The 21,081-nt window shown below is 45.4% G+C and overlaps 1 protein-coding gene across 1 annotated transcript in view; it reads right to left on the bottom strand.

Annotated features, from left to right (window-relative positions):
- Window positions 1-21,081, bottom strand: part of chl1b (cell adhesion molecule L1-like b) — a 303,826-nt gene that overhangs the window by 70,230 nt on the left and 212,515 nt on the right. The window contains 1 exon segment of the mRNA XM_034167484.1: window positions 6,479-6,658. Coding sequence (XP_034023375.1) covers window positions 6,479-6,658 — 180 coding nt within the window.

Raw genomic sequence — 21,081 nt, 5'->3', positions numbered from 1 at the left:
AATATGATCAATCTATCTTTATTAGTTGGCTATGTACCACAGGCTTTTAAGGTGGCAGTAATTAAACCATTACTTAAAAAGCCATCACTTGACCCAGCTATCTTAGCTAATTATAGGCCAATCTCCAACCTTCCTTTTCTCTCAAAGATTCTTGAAAGGGTAGTTGTAAAACAGCTAACTGATCATCTGCAGAGGAATGGTCTATTTGAAGAGTTTCAGTCAGGGTTTAGAATTCATCATAGTACAGAAACAGCATTAGTGAAGGATACAAATGATCTTCTTATGGCCTCAGACAGTGGACTCATCTCTGTGCTTGTTCTGTTAGACCTCAGTGCTGCTTTTGATACTGTTGACCATAAAATTTTATACAGAGATTAGAGCATGCCATAGGTATAAAGGCACTGCGCTGCGGTGGTTTGAATCATATTTATCTAATAGATTACAATTTGTTCATGTAATGGGGAATCTTCTTCACAGACTAAGGTTAATTATGGAGTTCCACAAGGTTCTGTGCTAGGGACCAATTTTATTCACTTATATACATGCTTCCCTTAGGCAGTATTATTAGACAGCATTGCTTTAAATTTTCATTGTACGCAGATGATACTCAGCTTTATCTATCCCATGAAGCCAGAGGACACACCCCAATTAGCTAAACTGCAGGATTGTCTTACAGACATAAAGACATGGATGACCTCTAATTCCTGCTTTTAAACTCAGATAACAATGAAGTTATTGTACTTGGCCCCACAAATCTTAGAAACATGGTGTCTAACCAGATCCTTACTCTGGATGGCATTACCCTGACCTCTAGTAATACTGTGAGAAATCTTGGAGTCATTTTTGATCAGGATATGTCATTCAATGCGCATATTAAACAAATATGTAGGACTGCTTTTTTGCATTTGCGCAATATCTCTAAAATTAGAAAGGTCTTGTCTCAGAGTGATCTGAAAAACTAATTCATGCATTTATTTCCTCTAGGCTGGACTATTGTAATTCATTATTATCAGGTTGTCCTAAAAGTTCCCTGAAAAGACTTCAGTTAATTCAAAATGCTGCAGCTAGAGTACTGACAGGGACTAGAAGGAGAGAGCATATCTCACCCATATTGGCCTCTCTTCATTGGCTTCCTGTTAATTCTAGAATAGAATTTAAAATTCTTCTTCTTACTTATAAGGTTTGAATAATCAGGTCCCATCTTATCTTAGGGACCTCATAATACCATATCACCCCAATAGAGCGCTTTGCTCTCAGACTGCAGGCTTACTTGTAGTTCCTAGGGTTGTAAGAGTAGAATGGGAGGCAGAGCCTTCAGCTTTCAGGCTCCTCTCCTCTGGAACCAGCTCCCAATTCGGATCAGGGAGAGAGACACCCTCTCTACTTTTAAGATTAGGCTTAAAACTTTCCTTTTTGCTAAAGCTTATAGTTAGGGCTGGATCAGGTGACCCTGAACCATCCCTTAATTATGCTGCTATAGACTTAGACTGCTGGGGGGTTCCCATGATGCACTGAGTGTTTTTTTTCTCTTTTTGCTCTGTATGCACCACTCTGCATTTAATCATTAGTGATTGATCTCTGCTCCCCTCCACAGCATGTCTTTTTCCTGGTTCTCTCCCTCAGCCCCAACCAGTCCCAGCAGAAGACTGCCCCTCCCTGAGCCTGGTTCTGCTGGAGGTTTCTTCCTGTTAAAAGGGAGTTTTTCCTTCCCACTGTAGCCAAGTGCTTGCTCACAGGGGGTCGTTTTGACCGTTGGGGTTTTACATAATTATTGTATGGCCTTGCCTTACAATATAAAGCGCCTTGGGGCAACTGTTTGTTGTGATTTGGCGCTATATAAAAAAAATTGATTGATTGATTGATTTTGATTTGAAATATCGCCGTACGCAACGTTGATACATGAGGCACATTTAGCTTTATGCGTGTGTGTGTGTGTGTGTTCAAGGTTTGACCTACTTACACTATTTCAACTTAGTGCTCATGTTTTTATTCATACCATAGTTGCATAAGAGGCCACATACACAAAAAGACCAAAATCCTTTTGTTTGCGCTTCCTCAATTTCACAGCTGATTTCGTTGTGTCTGTGGGTAATTCAGGTCTTGCTCCATGTGGTGCATGTTTGCTTCCAGCAGGTGCTCCAGATGAAACTACTGTGTAGAAGGTGGTTACCATGCACGCTGGCAAAGCAGGGTACTGTTTTCACTGGTGTGTGTATGTGTGTGTGTTGTCTGTGAACAAGATAACTAAAAAAAGGCTGAACAGATTACCTTATAACTTGGTGAAAATATTACTTGGATAGATATCTCAATGTAATTAGATTTTGTATAACTTTGGTCAAAGGGCAAGATGAAGGAAAACATGGTCCAAAAACACCTTTTTTCAAAGGAATATACTTCAGTAACCAAGAGGCTCAGGTGGATGATCCCAAGCAGGCGTCTCCAACCCTGCTCCTGGAGAGCACCTGCCCTGCATGTTTTCTAATGCTCCCTGTTTCACACCCAGGTAATTAATTCTGTCAGGTATGCTCAGCCAACCAGGAGCTGGAAAACACCAATTTTAAAAGATTCAGGTGTGACTTCAGCAGTGAGACACAGAAATGATGCAGAGCAGATGCTTTCCAGGAACAGTGTTAGAAATCCCTGACTTAAAGCATGCATTTATGGGCAAAATATTGATTGTCTGCTAATGACTTAAAAAATGAAGTCACACAGAAGTCCTAAGATGAAGCCATACATAGTCAAAAAACACCATCAAAGACGTGCATATTTACTACAACCCCTGGCAAAAATTATGGAATCACCGGCCTCAGAGGATGTTCATTCAGTTGTTTAATTTTGTAGAAAAAAAGCAGATCACAGACATGACACAAAACCTAAGTCATTTCAAATGGCAACTTTCTGGCTTTAAGAAACATTATAAGAAATCAGGAAAAAAAAATTGTGGCAGTCAGTAACGGTTACTTTTTTAGACCAAGCAGAGGGAAAAAAAATATGGAATCACTCAATTCTGAGGAAAAATTATGGAATCATGAAAAACAAAAGAACGCTCAAACACATCACTAGTATTTTGTTGCACCACCTCTGGCTTTTATAACAGCTTGCAGTCTCTGAGGCATGGACTTAATGAGTGACAAACAGTACTCTTCATCAATCTGGCTCCAACTTTCTCTGATTGCTATTGCCAGATCAGCTTTGCAGGTTGGAGCCTTGTCATGGACCATTTTCTTCAACTTCCACCAAAGATTTTCAATTGGATTAAGAGCCGGACTATTTGCAGGCCATGACGTTGACCCTATGTGTCTTTTTGCAAGGATTGTTTGCACAGTTTTTGCTCTATGGCAAGATGCATTATCATCTTGAAAAATGATTTCATCATCCCCAAACATCCTTTCAATTGATGGGATAAGAAAAGTGTCCAAAATATCAACGTAAACTTGTGCATTTATTGATGATGTAATGGCGGTTTCTTACAGTTCGGTCACAGATGTTGACTCCAGTTTCCTTCCATTCGTTCCTCATTTGTTTTGTTGTGCATTTTCGATTTTTGAGACATATTGCTTTAAGTTTTCTGTCTTGACGCTTTGATGTCTTCCATGGTCTACCAGTATGTTTGCCTTTAACAACCTTCCCATGTTGTTTGTATTTGGTCCAGAGTTTAGACACAGCTGACTGTGAACAACCAACATCTTTTGCAACATTGCGTGATGATTTACCCTCTTTTAAGAGTTTGATAATCCTCTCCTTTGTTTCAATTGACATCTCTCATGTTGGAGCCATGATTCATGTCAGTCCACTTGGTGCAACAGCTCTCCAAGGTGTGATCACTCCTTTTTAGATGCAGACTAAGGAGCAGATCTGATTTGATGCAGGTGTTAGTTTTGGGGATGAAAATTTACAGGGTGATTCCACAATTTATTCCTCAGAACTGAGTGAGTCCATATTTTTTTCCCTCTGCTTGGTCTAAAAAGTAACCGTTACTGACTGCCACAATTTTTTTTCTTGATTTCTTATAGTGTTTCTTAAAGCCAGAAAGTTGCCATTTGAATTAGTTTTGTGTCATGTCTGTGATCTGCTTTTTTTCTACAAAATTAAACAACTGAATGAACATCCTCCGAGGCCGGTGACTCCATCATTTTTGCCAGGGGTTGTAGTCTTCCAATGATGTAGTATTCCAACAATTCCAATGAAGTTGGGACGTTGTGTGAAATGTAAATAAAGACAGAATGCAATGATTTGCAAATTCAACCTATATTCAATTGAATACACCGCAAAGACAAGATATTTAATGTTCAAACTGATACTTTTTTGTTTTTGTGCAAATATTTGCTTATTTTGAAATGGATGCCTGCAACACGTTTCAAAAAAACAAAAAAACAGTGGCAACAATAGACTAGGAAAGTTGATGAATGCTCATAGAACACCTGTTTGGAACATTCCACAGGTGAACAGGTTAATTGGAAACAGGTGAGTGTCATGATTCGGTATAAAAGGAGCATCCCCAAAAGGCTCATCCATTCACAAGCAAAGATGGGGCAAGGATCACCATTTTGTGAGCAACTGCATGAAAAAATAGTTTATGAACAATGTTTCTCAATGTTCAAGGAATTTAGGGATTTGGAGAACTTTCTACACGTAAGCGGCAAGGCTGAAAACCAACACTGAATGCTTTGCACTGGTAACAATCTGGATGGTCTTTTTCCTCTTTTGTCCGGAGGACACGATGTCCATGATTTCCTAAAACAATTTGAAATGTGGACTCATCAGACCACAGCACACTTTTCCAATTTGCGTCTGTCCATTTCAAATGAGCTCGGGCCCAGAGAAGGCGGCGGCATTTCTGGATGTTGTTGATGTATGGCTTTCGCTTTGCATGATAGAGTTTTAACTTGCACTTGTAGATGTAGCGACGAACTGTGTTAACTGACAGTGGTCTTCGGAAGTGTTCCTGAGCCCACGTGGTAAGATCCTTTACACAATGTTGTTGGTTTTTAATGCAGTGCCGCCTGAGTGATCGAAGGTCACTGGCATTCAATGTTGGTTTTCGGCCTTGCCGCTTACGTGTCGAAAGTTCTCCACATTCTCTGATTCTTCTGATTATATTATGGACTGTAGATGATATAATCCCTAAATTCCTTGCAATTGAACATTGAGAAACATTGTTCTTAAGCTGTTGGACTATTTTTTCATGCAACTGTTCACAAAGTGGTGATCCTCACCCCATCTTTGCTTGTGAAAGGCGGAGACTTTTGGGGATGCTCCTTTTATACCCAGTCATGAGTGTCCTCAGTTCCCAAACACTTATTGAGTGTTGTTAGAAGGAAAGGTGATGTAACACAGTGGTAAACATACCACTGTCCCAGCTTTTTTGAAATGTGTTACAGGAATCCATTTCAAAATGAGCAAATATTTGCACAAAAACAATAAAGTTTATCAGTTTGAACATTAAAAATCTTGTCTTTGTGGTGTATTCAATTGAATATAGGTTGAAGAGGATTTGCAAATCATTGTATTCTGTTTATAATTTACATTTTACACAACATCCCAACTTCATTGGAATTGGGGTTGTACCTTTGGTTTTAAATGCTCTTGGTGAACCATGATGGAAGCACAGCTTATTACATGGATTTTCACAGGGCGAGTAAATGGAGTTGTTGCATATTGTTTTGATGCACAGAAATTTTGATTTCATTGACAAAAGTCTAAAACAGACTGAAGCGTGAACCTGTGAGCAGACAGAATCTTTATGAATTTAAGAAAAGTCATGAAAGGAAGAAATGTGTGAAACCAGTGGATTATCGTTCATGCATGAATCTGAGAAATCAAGCTCTCACAGTGACAGGCGGTGCTCCTGATTAATGTCAAGAGAAAAAGAATCTCTTGTACTACAACACTCAGGTACCATACATGGTCACAAAGTTTTCTACTCCATTTCCTCATAAGCATTTGTGCAGCCTGATTGAAGCCTGATTGAACCCTGACTTGTATTAGTCAGCTGAAGGATGGCGTGCAGTCCTCAACAGATGATATGTGGCTAAAAAGAAAAGATGACATGCTACGACCTCGCTCATTATAATTACTTACCCAGCAGCTCATTCATGTTGACACAGTTCAGGATCCAAACTTCAGCTTCCCCCCTGCTCAAAACAATTTTCTTTCTTTGCTGATTGTTTCGTTGTTCTCTGTCCAATCAATAAGCACTTGCTCTCTCATGACAGTGACAAATGAAAACCTCCACTGCACCCATATGAAATTGTTTATCCACAGAAATGACTTACATGGATATATGAAAAGCTTGCATATATCATATTCCCTTGTTCAAAACCATTTTCAAATGTAAAAATGATTTTGTCACTAATTTCACTGAGTGTGAATTCTGCACATCAATCCTTGCCTGTGTTCTTGCTGCCTCACACAATAAATAACACACACACACACACACACACACACACACTTGTACCACCCAGTCGGGTCCACTTACGTGCTTCCAGTGTGGTGGTGCACTCCACGCTGGCGACGGGCCCGCAGCCCACTGTGGTGCAAGAGCGCAGGTACAACTTGTATTTGCTCACAGCTTCCAAGTCTCGTAGAATCCACTTGGAGGTTTCAGGGTTACTGATGTTGACAGCCTGCAGCGGCCCCACTTCATCTGTGTTATTGACTAAAGGCACACACACAAAAAAAGTAAAGTCTACGCCGTATTCACAAAAACACAAGTACAGTGGTCTCCCTCATTAGTGGCCCCTCTCATGAGAGTCCACCCCCATATACAGCCACATTTCTACTGCATCAACTGTCTTTCTATTGATTTTGCCTTTCAAGAGAGGCCACCCCTCAAATGTGGCAAGCAGCCCACTCCAAAGGATGAAAACCCCCCTCAACTGTGGCCATTCCATGGAAATTCCCAACCAGGTTTTCATACAGAAGTCGTGTCAAAAGTCTCCCACAAACATGAGCTTGTGAGATTACTCCAGTAAAAAAAGAACAAAGAAAAATGGCTTCTGTTGGCAAAACGTCTGCATCTCAGAAAAGCAAAGCTTTAATGTAAGAAGACAAGGTGAAAGTCATTCATCTGAATGAGAAAGGACTACGTTTCCGAAAGTTAGCTGTTGATTACAGTGTTGGTAAATCGCAGATCAACATTCATATAAACGCTGAAGATGCACTACAGGACTACATGGGTGCAACTCTTGCATCATGTCCTGATGGTAATGCATGACATTTCCAAGGCATCCGATGTTGCCAGGCAAGTTAAAGGTTTTTATGTGCTTAACTGTTTTGTGGACTGATCTTGGTTTGATTTTCCATCATTTTTGTGACTTTAAAGGATGCAATTCTTGTGCTGTGATGTTTTGATCTAAGAGTGAGTGGAAGACATGGTTTGTCTCTGACTGTAGAGTACTCAATAAGTCTGTGATGTTTTCCCCATAATTCATGCTTGTAGCAATATGTTATCGAGTACTGTACTATAAACATTTTGGATTGTGTCTCCCCCTCAACAAAGGCCACCCCTCTGACCACTTTTAGTCTGCAGTTCAGGTGACCTTAATAGAGGAAGTCCACTGTAGTAAAGATTAGCGATGTCTCTGTGTAAAGTCATGGTCAAACAATGATGCAATACCCATTTTATCCATTGCACTTCAGTTTTGTCAAGTGAACCAGATAAATTCTAGGACACAATGTTTGCAGCTACTGTGGAGTTAATACATAATGGCCATAGCTTTTCAATATTAAATCTAACTATTGCAGTATGAAGTACTGGTGCAGCAACCATGGGCGCAATTTGGTGGGGGATGGGGGCATGTTCCCCCCCACCTTTTCAACCAGGGAAGACAGAATATGATATGTCCCCCACCTTCTGACATATATGTGTGACTTGAAACATGCTATGCCAGTCTTATGTGCAAAACCACATCAGAATAGTATCTTTACTTATGCAAGTTTGTATTTTTAGCAGCATTGACTTGTTTATAACACCTGTTTCTTGTTTGTCACATTCGGAATTTTCTGGGACTGCATTTGCCCAGATTTGAAACCAAAAATAGTTGCCTCTAGGGACTAGTGTCTACACATAAGTATCAATAGACCATATGCTAATTTACTAAATTCTGAAAGTTAGAAAAGGAAATCAGAAAAGCTATCTGGGACCTCAGAAAGCCCATCTGCAATTATTGCTTGAGCTCCTAAATCAGTCTATGCAAGCGAAATTATGTTCAGAATTGTAAATTGCGCTCTTGGCAGCAACATCACTGAAGGTCAATACACTCAAACTAAGAGGTCTAAATTTAACTTTGATTTGATTTAGTGCATAAATTTAGGACTGCAAGTGACAACTACTGAGAATACCTTGTCACATACGCCTTCCAAAAATGAGTAAATGCACAAATGGACACATTTCCAGGTATTGTCCAAAGTTTATTAGTTTCCATTTAAGAATGAAATTATTTGGTCCTGCTTCCTGTTCATCCTGTGATTTTAGGGGTTCCTCCAGGTTCAAGCTATGGTCTTCAGCTCTCTATCTTGCACTCCATATGCATGCCAGAACACTACGTTTGCATGCACACTTACTCCCATTAAGGGTCACAGTGGAAGTGCAAGAAGTGCCAGTCTATCACAGACAGGGCCCCATATAGAAAAACACATTCACACTCTAACACACACTGATGGTATCAGGCTTTGCAGTCAAAGATGGCTGGACACAAATGCAAGACTTGCATAAGCAGCTCTTGGGGTTAAGACAGATCCTTCAGTCAACAGCTGGGTACACAAAAAGGCAGTCCAAAATCAGCAAATATACCAAGAACATCAGGTATAAAGGTGTGGTTGGATAAACAGGCAGATGGTCAAAAAAAAAACAAAAAAAAAAAACACAAGGAAGCAGGCACAATGAGGAAACACTAGGAACAGAGCTGGAAGTGAAGGCACAAGGTGCATCAATCTGGAGAGGAAACAGCACAACCAGTGAAGCTTATATACACCCAGGTGATGAGCTACAGATTAGGAACAGGTGTGTGGAACGCACCAGAATAAGGCTGTGGCCAGACAGAGTGCAATGCCCACCACCAAGCACCAAGAGACAAACAAGACGGATAGGGACAGAAAAGCCCAAGCAGGAACAAGACCAGCAAGAGAACTCACATGAAACAAAAAATCCAACAAAATTAACTAAACAGAACAGACCAAATAAAACACAATGCAAAAAATCCAAACCCTGACAGATGGACAATTTTAAATTCACCTAACCTGCATGTCTTTGGAAATAGGAGGAAGCCAAAGCACCCGGAGGGAACACACATAAACATGGGGACAACATGCAAACTCCACACAGAAAGGACAAGGTGGGACATGATTCCAGGACATTCTTGCTATGAAGCAACAGAGCTAACCACCACTATCACTATAGTAGCAACATATATTATTTAATGTCTACACTATTTCTCAAAGAGTTTAGACTATAATTGGCTGAAATGTACAGTGTATCTGGTAATTATTCATAGCATTTCACTTTTTCCACATTTTATGTTACAGCCTTGATCTAAAATGGAGTGATTTTCCCCTCAAAATTCTACTCACAACATCACATAATGACAAAATGAAAAATGTTCTTTTTTTTTCTCCCCTGTCTGCATATATGGTAATGGTAAGTGCCACACTGGCATTATGAACATTAATATGCATATATGCAATTTATTCTTGCAAGACAGAAGGTATGTAGTGCATGAGTGAATGTGGTGTGTGTGTGACCCCCATCTGCCCTTCCCAATCATCTTACAACATCCTACTCAAAGCCAACCGACAGCTTCTATCAGGAAGGGCTGACCACCAAAACAACACAAAGACAGACAAGAACAAGAGACAAGTGGTGAAGACAATAACTGTGACGTGACATACCGAGGAGACAGGGCCCCAACCATACAACATACCATGACAAACAACCACACATGAACAAACAGTGACAGTAACAGTCTGTTGTCTAATTAGTGAGCATCCATACCTTAATCCAGAACACCGTAGTGTTAATCCTCTTAAGAGCACCCAAAAACTGAATTGTGGTGATGGCCACAAACACGCGACCATCCACACACAGAGACCCAGATCACAGCTAAATATCCGATCACTACTGTGGCTGGTGTGTTGGGCCAAGACAAGAGTACAAAACCTTACCATATAACATGGAACACTCCGGCACATCAGAAGCCACGCAGCGACGACGGAAGTAGGTCCAGGACGCAGGGCCCCGGGGGAGCCAGAAGAAAACGGGCAGCGGGAGGGCACGGGGGCCAGGAAAGGCAGCCCCCCTAGCCACCGGGCAACACAGCAAACCAACAGGGGAGAAGCCCGATGGCACCGGAATGCACCCTCGACAGCACCCCCCCCCCCCCCCACAGGGTCACAGGGAGCTACCCCAAACCCAAGGGAAGCACAAAGGACGCCGGCATGAGCCCACCAATAGGGGGAGCCCCAGAACCATGCCACCCGGCAGAGGCCCCCGAGGACGGGGAGCAAAGGAGCCACCACAACCAAATCCAAAGCACAAGGTAGGGACCACCGAGCCACACGAGAGCGGGGCCCAGCAACCAGACAAGAGGTGAGGCCCGACCCCGGGGCCAGGAAGAGCACAATGCCCCGTGACAGCCAGGCCCCCCAGCGCAGCCAGCAGTGCCCCCCAAGCACCCCCAACCTACCCCCCACCCCGATACCACCCCGCCACCAAGCCCATGACCAGGAGACTGCCCCGAGCGAGACACATCCCGCGTAGACCACGACCCCCCATCCCCCAGCAGCCGCCGGCCCCCCAGTGCCAACACCCGCACCCCACTGCCACCACCTACCCCCACAACGGGCCGCGGGACCCTGGGCCCCACAGACCCAGAGCAGGGCCAGGGGACCATGCCAGAACCGGCAAGGCAGACCCCCTATACCAGACATCCACAGCCACCCGGGGCCAACCCCACGTGCCACACTCACCCCACCTACCAACCCCACCATAGTTGTTACAATTAATCTCCCTTGCTGTGTACGAGCCCCTAAGTGTGCAAAGATAAAGTGTTGCATTAAAAGTAGGGTAAGAGACGGCAGGTGGCAGACTGCTGTGGGTTGCCACGGCACACCACTGTTCCACAGCCAGCCCTACAAACCCACCACCATCTGTGACCCCGACTCTAAATTGGTGAAGGTGTTTACTAAACGTGTAGAAGTAAGGTGTGTGCATTAAAATTGCAAGGCAGGGGTGGCGGATGGAGATCGCAGTGGAAGACTGCAGCACACAGCTGCGCCACAGATTGCCCTGCAAACCCATCTCCAACACCCTACCGCAAATCTTGTGAAACCTATAATGTGCTATTTACAACCCAATATGATGTGCATGCAGGTGCTAACCTGATGAAGTGCATTAAAAGGGTGTGACACTTGAGGCCCAACCCCAAGCAGCAGGCAGAGGGAGAGGAGCGGCAAGGGGAGGAGGCCACCCACACCAGCCCCACCGGGCCCCCAGCCCAACACCAGATGTGGCGGAGGTGCCAGGGAAACCATGGGACAGGGGGAGGCGGGCAGCCCTGGAGGAGCACCGGAGGCCAGGGAGGAGTAAACCAACAGGGGGGACAGGGGGCCAGGGAGCCGCAGATGGATGGGCCACCCCGCGCAGAGGCCCCCGAACCAGGGAAGGTGCAGGATGAGACCCTGGAGTGGCAGGGGCAGCCGAGGAGCAAAAGGAAGAGACAGGCGGGCCCCACAAACCCAGAGGGAGAGGCCGGGGCATGGGGGGCCACGCACACCCGAGCCCCGGGGACAGGCACCACCCCCCGCCCAGGCACCGGACCCCAACCCACCAACGGTAGAGCAGACAGACCCAACTGAAAAGGAACGATGGCTGCCAAACTCTCTACCCCCGCCACCGCCACCCCCACCGACAATAGGACCAGAAGCCCCGCGGTGTGGCAGCCGGGCCCCCACAGGCGGGCCGGCCAGACGCCCAGCTCCCCCCAGGCACAGAGGCACACCCATGCCCCGCAAGGGAGGAGCCGAAGGGAGCGTGGGCCAGCACCCGACCCAACCCCCCCGGAAGCCCGCGGCACCAACCGGCTTCTTTGTTTTTAGAAATCAGAGTTTCCCAAACCTCATCCTCATGTTTGTGTACCACCTCTGCAGTTGGTCAGCACTTTTGTCCATCTCCCAAGCCTTCTCATCCCACGGTGCATCTTTGAGTGCCTTCCTGACATAGTTTGGGTGTTTCTTGTTCAGGAGGCACTCTTGCTCAGGGTCCTGGAACCAGTCCACCCTGTCTTGCTCCTTCTCCTCTGTGAACTTGGTCGTGACCATCTCATGTTTCTGCTTGTGCAGACATGTGGCTGGCTTGCTGGGAGGGCACTCGCTGATGGTATGACCGGAGTGGTCAGGTGCTGGCTCCAGGACTGCGCTGGCTTTGGATAGCAGCTATTTGAGAGGGGTTGGTGGTGACCCAGGTTCAGGCTGTAGTGGCGATGGTGGTGCTACCCCCTGGTGTGGGACAGGGGTTGACTCAGCTGGGCCTTCCTACCTTGTGGCATGTGAGCCCCGTCCATGGCCACGGCCCATGGCAATGTGCTTGGTTTTGGTGGTGTTTTTCCTTGGTGGCATGGTAACGTCATTGGTGCCTTTTTTGCAGGTGTTATATTTTATTGCTATATCTGTAGCTCTCTCTCCGTGTCTCTCTATCTCTCTCTCATGACAATGGATCACATGATCATCAATGTGGACACTGGTTTGCGCACCAGCGTCCCACCTTCTTATACTATCCGGTGGTGTCGCAGTCATTGTGGTCCAACCATGATTGGGGGCCAGTCAGGACATTCCGCCCACATTCCTGTTGCATTTTGTTCACATTTGTGTTGCATTCGGGAGCTACTCGGGACATTCGAGTTACATTGGTGTTGCATTGGGGGGGCCACTTGGGACATTCGAATGGCATCTGTGTTGCATGCAGCCCCCAATTGGGACATTCTGGGGTGCTCAGGTGCATTCCGACTCATTCTTGCAACATCCAGGACATTCAGCTGGGTTCTGTTTTGGCTGGCCATTGCTGTATGTTGGCCGACCCTGTTCAAATTGTTTTGAATGTTGGAGTGCCACTTCAAATGCATAGACTGCAGTCGGACTGCGGTCAGACCGCCGTTCGAGCTCTTTCCACCTCAAATGCACTACTAGAGTTGCGTGCATATGCTCTATATTCGTGCTGGCTGTGTACATGAGCCTGACTGTTTGGAATGCACTCAGATAGCTGTTGGAGGTTTTCGAATATGCCTCGACTTTGCCCGAATGACGGTCAAATTTTCATTCGAATGGCATTCGAGCTCATTCAGTCTCTAGTGTGATGGGGGTATAAGGCTTTTCTCCCCCGATTACTCAGTTTTGATGGGCGGTCAGCTCAAGGAAGAGCCCTGGTGAATCAGAGTTTCCATTTATGGATGATGATGGCCACTGTGCTCATTGGGACATTCAAAGCAGCAGAAATGTTTCTGTACCCTTTCCCAGATTTGTGCTTCGAGAAAATCATGTCTAAGAGGTCTACAGACAATTCCTTTGACTTCATGCTTGGTTTATGGTTTATGCACTGTCAACTGTGGGGCCTTATGTAGACAGGCATCTTATCATTCCAAATCATGTCCAATCAACTTATTTTGCCTCAGGTGCACTCCAATTAAGCTTCAGAAACATCTCAATGATGATTAGTGGAAACAGGATGCACCTGAGCTAAATTTTGAGCCTCATGGGTGTGAATTATAATGTACATATATATATATATATATATATATATATATATATATATATATATATATATATGCCAAAAAAAAAAACTTTTTACACATTGTCATTATATGGTATTGTGTGTAGAATTTTGAGAAAAACAATGTATGTCATCAATTTTGGAGTAAGGCTGTAACATAAAAATTGTGGGAAAAGTTATAGCACTGTGAATGCTTTCTGGATGCAATGTATACACTCCAAGGGTTAGGGTTATGCTTGAAATGCAATTAACAAGTCAAACACCTTTGATTCAATTTTGAGAAGAAATAATACTTTTATGACATCTTTACATTTTGTGAACATTTAGCTACGACACTTTCTTGTAGCATCAACATTCTGTTGGGCATTCAGCATCTAATCCCATCTCTCTAGAGGAAAACCAACATTGAGCTCACTTGATCACATTGATTTTTATCTTCTGACTTTTTGTGGCTGGTATTTCTAAACCTGTCAAACTCTGTGGGGGAAAGTAAATAATGTAATTTGGTGCACAATTAAGTGTCTCTCCTACAATGAGTGTGTACTGAGAAGCAAAAGAATGTGGAGGAAAAAAAATCTATTTGGATCAGTGTGGAAACAAGTTAAGAATCAAGAAACATGACATTCCAAACCAGTCTCTTACACTCAGCAAAAATATAAATGCAACACTTTTGGTTTTGCTCCCATTTTGTATGAGATGAACTCAAAGATCTAAAACTTTTTCCACATACACAATATCACCATTTTCCTCAAATACTGTTCACAAACCAGTCTAAATCTGTGATAGTGAGCACTTCTCCTTTGCTGAGATAATCCATCCCACCTCACAGGTGTGCCACACCAAGATGCTGATTAGACACCATGATTAGTGCACCTTAGATGACTAGTGTGCCTTAGACTGCCCACAATAAAAGGCCACTCTGAAAGGTGCAGTTTTATCACACAGCACAATGCCGCAGATGTCGCAAGATTTGAGGGAGCGTGCATGTTGTGTGTTGGGGGGTTTGGCTGGACATTTGGGTGTTCTTTTCTTTTCTTTGCTCTCCAGGTGGTATGCAAACTGATTTATTGTCTGTGGAGAAGGTGCTGGCAGAAGAGTCCTTCACCCTCATCAATGTGATGTGCAGCACCTGTGGATGGTGCTCACGTGCAACCTTAAAGACTTTCAGCTGAAGCAGATAATGAGATGGCGTTCTGCATTTAAGCCATGTGTGATTCAAGCAGAATTGCCGGGAACTCAACCTTGTGATGTTCGTTTGTGAGACGCTGAGGACCGCGCCTGGGTTTGACACATCGTGCCTGTGAAGGAGGACGGGTGACGGACACATGCTGTCAGCACACATCAGAGGTGACTGATTATCTGAATAATTGTTAACAGTAACTTGGTATTTTGTTACGCAGTATATTTGAACATTGATGAGAATTGTGCAGCTCGCTTCTCACTGCCGTGGCGTGCGGACTGATGATCCTCCATCTGTTGTGAGAAGCTGCTCATTTACATAAAGCTTAAATTCAGACCTGAATGTGTTGCTGATAGTGTGTGCCTTTGAAGGATATTAGATGTAGCTGCTGACTTACCTCACCTTTTCTATCCTTCGCAGAGTCGGTTTGTCGTGTCCACCTGGGGGGTGTTTGGAGGTGAACGTGGGTCCAGAAGCGCCGGGCTTTGATCCTTTTGGGCGCTGGAGAGCGTGCCGTCCTTCACTCCACCAGACTGATGCAGTTTATGTTTGTACACTTTGTATTGCACAGAAGGGGGAAAAATAAAATTGTTTTGTTTTTGGAACCGCTTTCTGGTTGTTTTAACGCTGGGTTCCGTCAGACGCAGGTCCGCTCCTCAACCCGCGTCGACACATAACAGTAGTTCCCGGCCATTCCAAAATGGACCCAGCGGCAGAAGCGGTTCCATTTGCCGAAAGAGTTCAAGAACACTTGGAGAAAATATGGGAGCAATTACAGCATCTCGCAAACCAAACTAAACAAACAGACGCCCGTGTTACGGAGCTTGCAGCGCAAGCCGTTTCGCTTCCTGCTGCTCCAGCTGCGGCACCATCGATACCGGTGCAGATAACTCCGTCACCCAGAGATTCGGCGTCCGAACCGATTATTTGTCGTCCGGAGCCTTATGCGGGAAACGTTGAAGCCTGTGCTCCGTTTTTGATGCAATGTTTTCTGGTTTTTGCTTATACCGTTGCCCAACGGTTGCTGAATCTCAGGCAGGGGAGACGGAGTGCGGCAGATTATTCTGTGGATTTCAGAAGTTTTTCTGCTCAGTCCGGTTGGAATGCCGCAGCATTAAGCGGAGTGTTTGTGGATGGTTTAAATGATCCATTAAAAGACGAGCTAGTAGTCCATGATGAACCAAACGATTTAGATGAGCTAATATCTTTGGTGATTCGTCTAGATGATCGGATAAAGGAGCATGGACGCGAGACAGGGCGGCCATCAGAACGGGTTTTTTCGTCTCGGAGCTTTCCCCGACACAGATCTGGGCTGCCTCTTCTTCACCCCACTGAGACTCCTCCGACGGGACCTCTGGCTCCTCTTGCGGATGAGTCCATGCAGCTAGGACGAGCTGAAGTCGCTATATTGCCCCGTCATATAAGCGTCAAGAAAAATAGTGGTGACGTATCTCCAGCTGTTCTGGGACAGGCAAAATAATACAAAAAAAAAAAAAAATTTGTTTGGGCTGATGTTTTTTTTTTTTTCTGAAAGGGGTTATAAATTGTTTGGGGATTCAGAGGCGTTTCTGGTGGAGTGAACGACAGGCAGTTCGAAGCCCGTCTGGACTCAGTTGATCGTTGGTTTTTATTATTTGTATTTAGGTATTTTCTGTTTGGGTCTGGGGTCGTTTTGATTTGTTGTTTTTTATTTCCCTACTTCCCTAACCCCAACCTCACTCGCCCCATTGTGGGTTGTGGGGTGGTGCAGGTTGGTCACGCTGAGCGTTCTCAGAAGACCTCTGCACCTAGGGGGGGGGGTTGTTAGGGGCGTTTTTTCTGGTTTGGTTAGGGCCCGGTTCCACTCCAGCCTCGGTGGGCCTTTGTACCGTTCGTCATTGGTGTTGCCGGGGTGTGGTGCAGTGGGAACATACCTCAGTCGGAGGGTTGGGCCGATCTGTTGCCGTTCGCCATTTCGGTAGTTCCACCCCTCCCGATAGGCTGGGGTATGGTCGGGTTGGGGCACCGGATGTATTTCCGGTTTTTCCGCTGCGCCTTGGGGTTGGGGCCGGTTAGTTTTTCCTGTTCCCTTCCCTGGCTTGATGTTTTGTGCCGTTCGCCAAAATTGAGCTGCCGAAAGGCTGTGGGAGGGATCTGGGGTCTTTCGGGGTGCTGGGGAAGGTAACAGGGTTTATCGGTTGTTTTATTTGCCCCCGGGGTTGTTTACTGTAGTCCTCCGGGGGTTGGAATTTGGTGTTTTTTGTTTCCTTCCAGGTTCCACCTCCAGGGTTGATGGGACGGTCCTCTGGGGGGGAATTGGCTTGTGGGGTCGACTAGCCAAGTGTGGCCGGGTCTGGGGTTCCTGGGTTGTGGGGAGGGTGCCTCCTGGGGTTTGATGGTACGGTCCTCTGGGGGGCGCCGTTGCTCCATATGTACCTGGGGACCTCTGTGGGATTCCGGCTTTGGCTATTTCTCCTGGAACTGGCGGTAAAGGCCTTCTGGGGGGTGTTGGGCTCTGCAAGTCATTCTGGGGGGGTTGTTTGTTATTTTTCTTGGTGCATTTATGTTTGTATTGTGTTTGTGGGGCTGTGTTGGGTTTTTGCATTTGGGAGTTTTTCTTTTCTTCCCGGGGTTGGATGGGACGGTCCCCTGGGGAGGTTTTGGGTGGGTTTTATGTTTTTCTTGTATGTTGGGTTGTACTTGGACTGTTTTGGGGGTTTTGTTTGATGCCAGCCGGCCTTCCAGCTGCGGTGCCCTGTCCTGCTGTCTGCGGTAGACCTTGGGAGCGTTATGCTGTCTGCTTCCTGACGAGGACCCCGGAGGGAAGTACTGTTCTCAGGCCTGGTCTGCTCGGTCGCCGGGAGGCGTCCCGTTAAAGGGGGGGTACTGTTGTGTGTTGGGGGGTTTGGCTGGACATTTGGGTGTTCTTTTCTTTTCTTTGCTCTCCAGGTGGTATGCAAACTGATTTATTGTCTGTGGAGAAGGTGCTGGCAGAAGAGTCCTTCACCCTCATCAATGTGATGTGCAGCACCTGTGGATGGTGCTCACGTGCAACCTTAAAGACTTTCAGCTGAAGCAGATAATGAGATGGCTTTCTGCATTTAAGCCATGTGTGATTCAAGCAGAATTGCCGGGAACTTGACCTTGTGATGTTCGTTTGTGAGACGCTGAGGACCGCGCCCGGGTTTGACACATCGTGCCTGTGAAGGAGGACGGGTGAGAGACACATGCTGTCAGCACACATCAGAGGTGATTGATTGTCTGAATAATTGTTAACAGTAACTTGGTATTTTGTTACGCAGTATATTTGAACACTGATGAGAATTGTGCAGCTCGCTTCTCACTGCCGTGGCGTACGGACTGATGATCCTCCACCTGTTGTGAGAAGCTGCTCATTTACATAAAGCTTAAATTCAGACCTGAATGTGTTGCTGATAGTGTGTGCCTTTGAAGGATATTAGTTGTAGCTGCTGACTTACCTCACCTTTTCTATCCTTCGCAGAGTCGGTTGTCGTGTCCACCTGGGGGGTGTTTGCCGGTGAACGTGGGTCCAGAAGCACCGGGCTTCGATCCTTTTGGGCGCTGGAGAGCGTGCCGTCCTTCACTCTGCCAGACTGACGCAGTTTATGTTTGTACACTTTGTATTGCACAGAAGGGGGAAAAATAAAATTGTTTTGTTTTTGGAACCGCTTTCTGGTTGTTTTAACGCTGGGTTCCGTCAGACGCAGGTCCGCTCCTCAACCCGCGTCGACACATAACAGTGCAATTGGCATGCTGACAGCAGGAATGTCAACCAGAGCTGCTGCTTGTGTATTGAATGTTCATTTCTCTACCATAAGCCATCTCCAAAGGCGTTTCAGAGAATTTGGCAGTACATCCAACCAGCCTCACAACCGCAGACCACGTGTAACCACACCAGCCCAGGACCTCCACATCCAGCATGTTCACCTCCAAGATCGTCTGAGACCAGCCACTCGGACAGCTGCTGAAACAATCTGTTTGCATAACCAAAGAATTTCTGCACAAACTGTCAGAAACCATCTCAGGGAAGGTGTTGTCTTCATGGATGAATCCTGGTTCACACTCCCCAGGGCAGATGGCAGACAGCGTGTGTGGCATCATGTGGGTGAGTGGTTTTCTGATGTCAATGTTGTGGATCGAGTGACCCATGGTGGCGGTGGGGTTATGGTATGGGCAGGCGTCTGTTATGGACGAAGAACACAGGTGCATTTTATTGATGGCATTTTGAATGCACAGAGATACCGTGACGATATCCTGAGGCCCATCTATCCATCCATCCATCCATTTTCTTCCGCTTTATCCAGAGTCAGGTCGCGGGGGCAGCAGCTCAAGAGATGTAGTCCCTCCATTGTTGTGCCATACATCCAAGAACATCACCTCATGTTGCAGCAGGATAATGCACGGCCCCATGTTGCAAGGATCTGTACACAATTCTTGGAAGCTGAAAATGTCCCAGTTCTTGCATGGCCGGCATACTCACCGGACATGTCACCCATTGAGCATGTTTGGGATGCTCTGGACCGGCGTATACGACAGCGTGTACCAGTTCCTGCCAATATCCAGCAACTTCGCACAGCCATTGAAGAGGAGTGGACCAACATTCCAAAGGCCACAACTGACAACCAGATCAACTCTATGCGAAGGAGATGTGTTGCACTGCATGAGGCAAATGGTGGTCACACCAGATACTGACTGGTATCCCCCCCCCCAATAAAACAAAACTGCACCTTTCAGAGTGGCCTTTTATTGTGGACAGTCTAAGGCACACCTGTGCACTAATCATGGTGTCTAATCAGCATCTTGATATGGCACACCTGTGAGGTGGGATGGATTATCTCAGCAAAGGAGAAGTGCTCACTATCACAGATTTAGACTGGTTTGTGAACAATACTTGAGGGAAATGGTGATATTGTGTATGTGGAAAAAGTTTTAGATCTTTGAGTTCATCTCATACAAAATGGGAGCAAAACCAAAGTGTTACGTTTATATTTTTGTTGAGTGTATATCGTGCACATACTATATATATATATATATATATATATATATATATATATATATATATATATATATATATATATATATATATATATATATATATGAGGTCTGTTAGAAAAGTATCCGACCTTTTTATTTTTTGCAAAAACCATATGGACAGTCAGACTACGTCCCGGATCAACACAGCATTCAGTTTGGAAATGATCTGGTTGTTTCAGCCTGTCAATCGCCGCTCGGAGCGTGGCGCGCCCTCTGCCATTGTGCGCCGTTTTTAAACCAACTGTAACACTCCTTAATCTGTGTGATACCCATAAAATCGTCCCAGAAAGCCATCTGAATTTTCCGAATGGTGTCCACCTGGCTGTCTCTCACAGTTTCTGGAAAAAATTTGATGCAACGCTGCTCCAGCCGTTCAGACATTTTCCTCACAATGAAAATCCAACGAGAGGGGTGGACCAGTGCTCATTCAAAGTGTGCTCACAGACCAATGACGCAACCGACGCAATCACAAGTGATTCAAATCCATATGGTTTTTGCAAAAAATAAAAAGGTCGGACAGTTTTCTAACAGACCTCATATATGGAAGAGAGTGTCAAGTGACTGTAGACCTAAGATCACTGATCCACACCAACTGGCCGAAGAAGCTAACAGTGCCCCATGTATGCCTGGCAGTACAAATGGGTGGGCTACTAACAACAGGTACTCACCCATACTGGGTAACACAGTGCAGGAAAATCCTGATCATGAAGGACCCCCACAAGGGAATGACACCCTCAAACTACTGGCCATTTACCTGCCTCTCCCACTCCTATCAGCCATCATAGCAACCAAGTTGAGTAGGAACATGAATCGACACATAAGCACAGCTCAGAAGGGCATTGGAAACAATACCAGAGGATTGAAGCACCAGATACGTGTTGACTGAGCAGCACACCAGGACTCTAAGACCAGACAGACCAACCTGAGCACAGCCTGGATTGACTATAGGCAGGTCTATAACAAAATGCCTCACAAAGGCAGTGAGTGCTTGGCACTATACAAGGCTAACAGTGCACTGTTAACCCTCATCAAGAACTCAATGGGACTGTGGAAGGTGACACTAGAGGCCAACTCCAAGGCAATCTCACAAGTCACCATCAAGTGCAGA

This window comes from Thalassophryne amazonica, chromosome 3, assembly GCF_902500255.1.
Source record: "Thalassophryne amazonica chromosome 3, fThaAma1.1, whole genome shotgun sequence".
Lineage (NCBI taxonomy): Eukaryota > Metazoa > Chordata > Actinopteri > Batrachoidiformes > Batrachoididae > Thalassophryne > Thalassophryne amazonica.
Note: the sequence above shows the minus strand (reverse complement) of the source record. Positions and strands in the feature narration are given on the sequence as shown.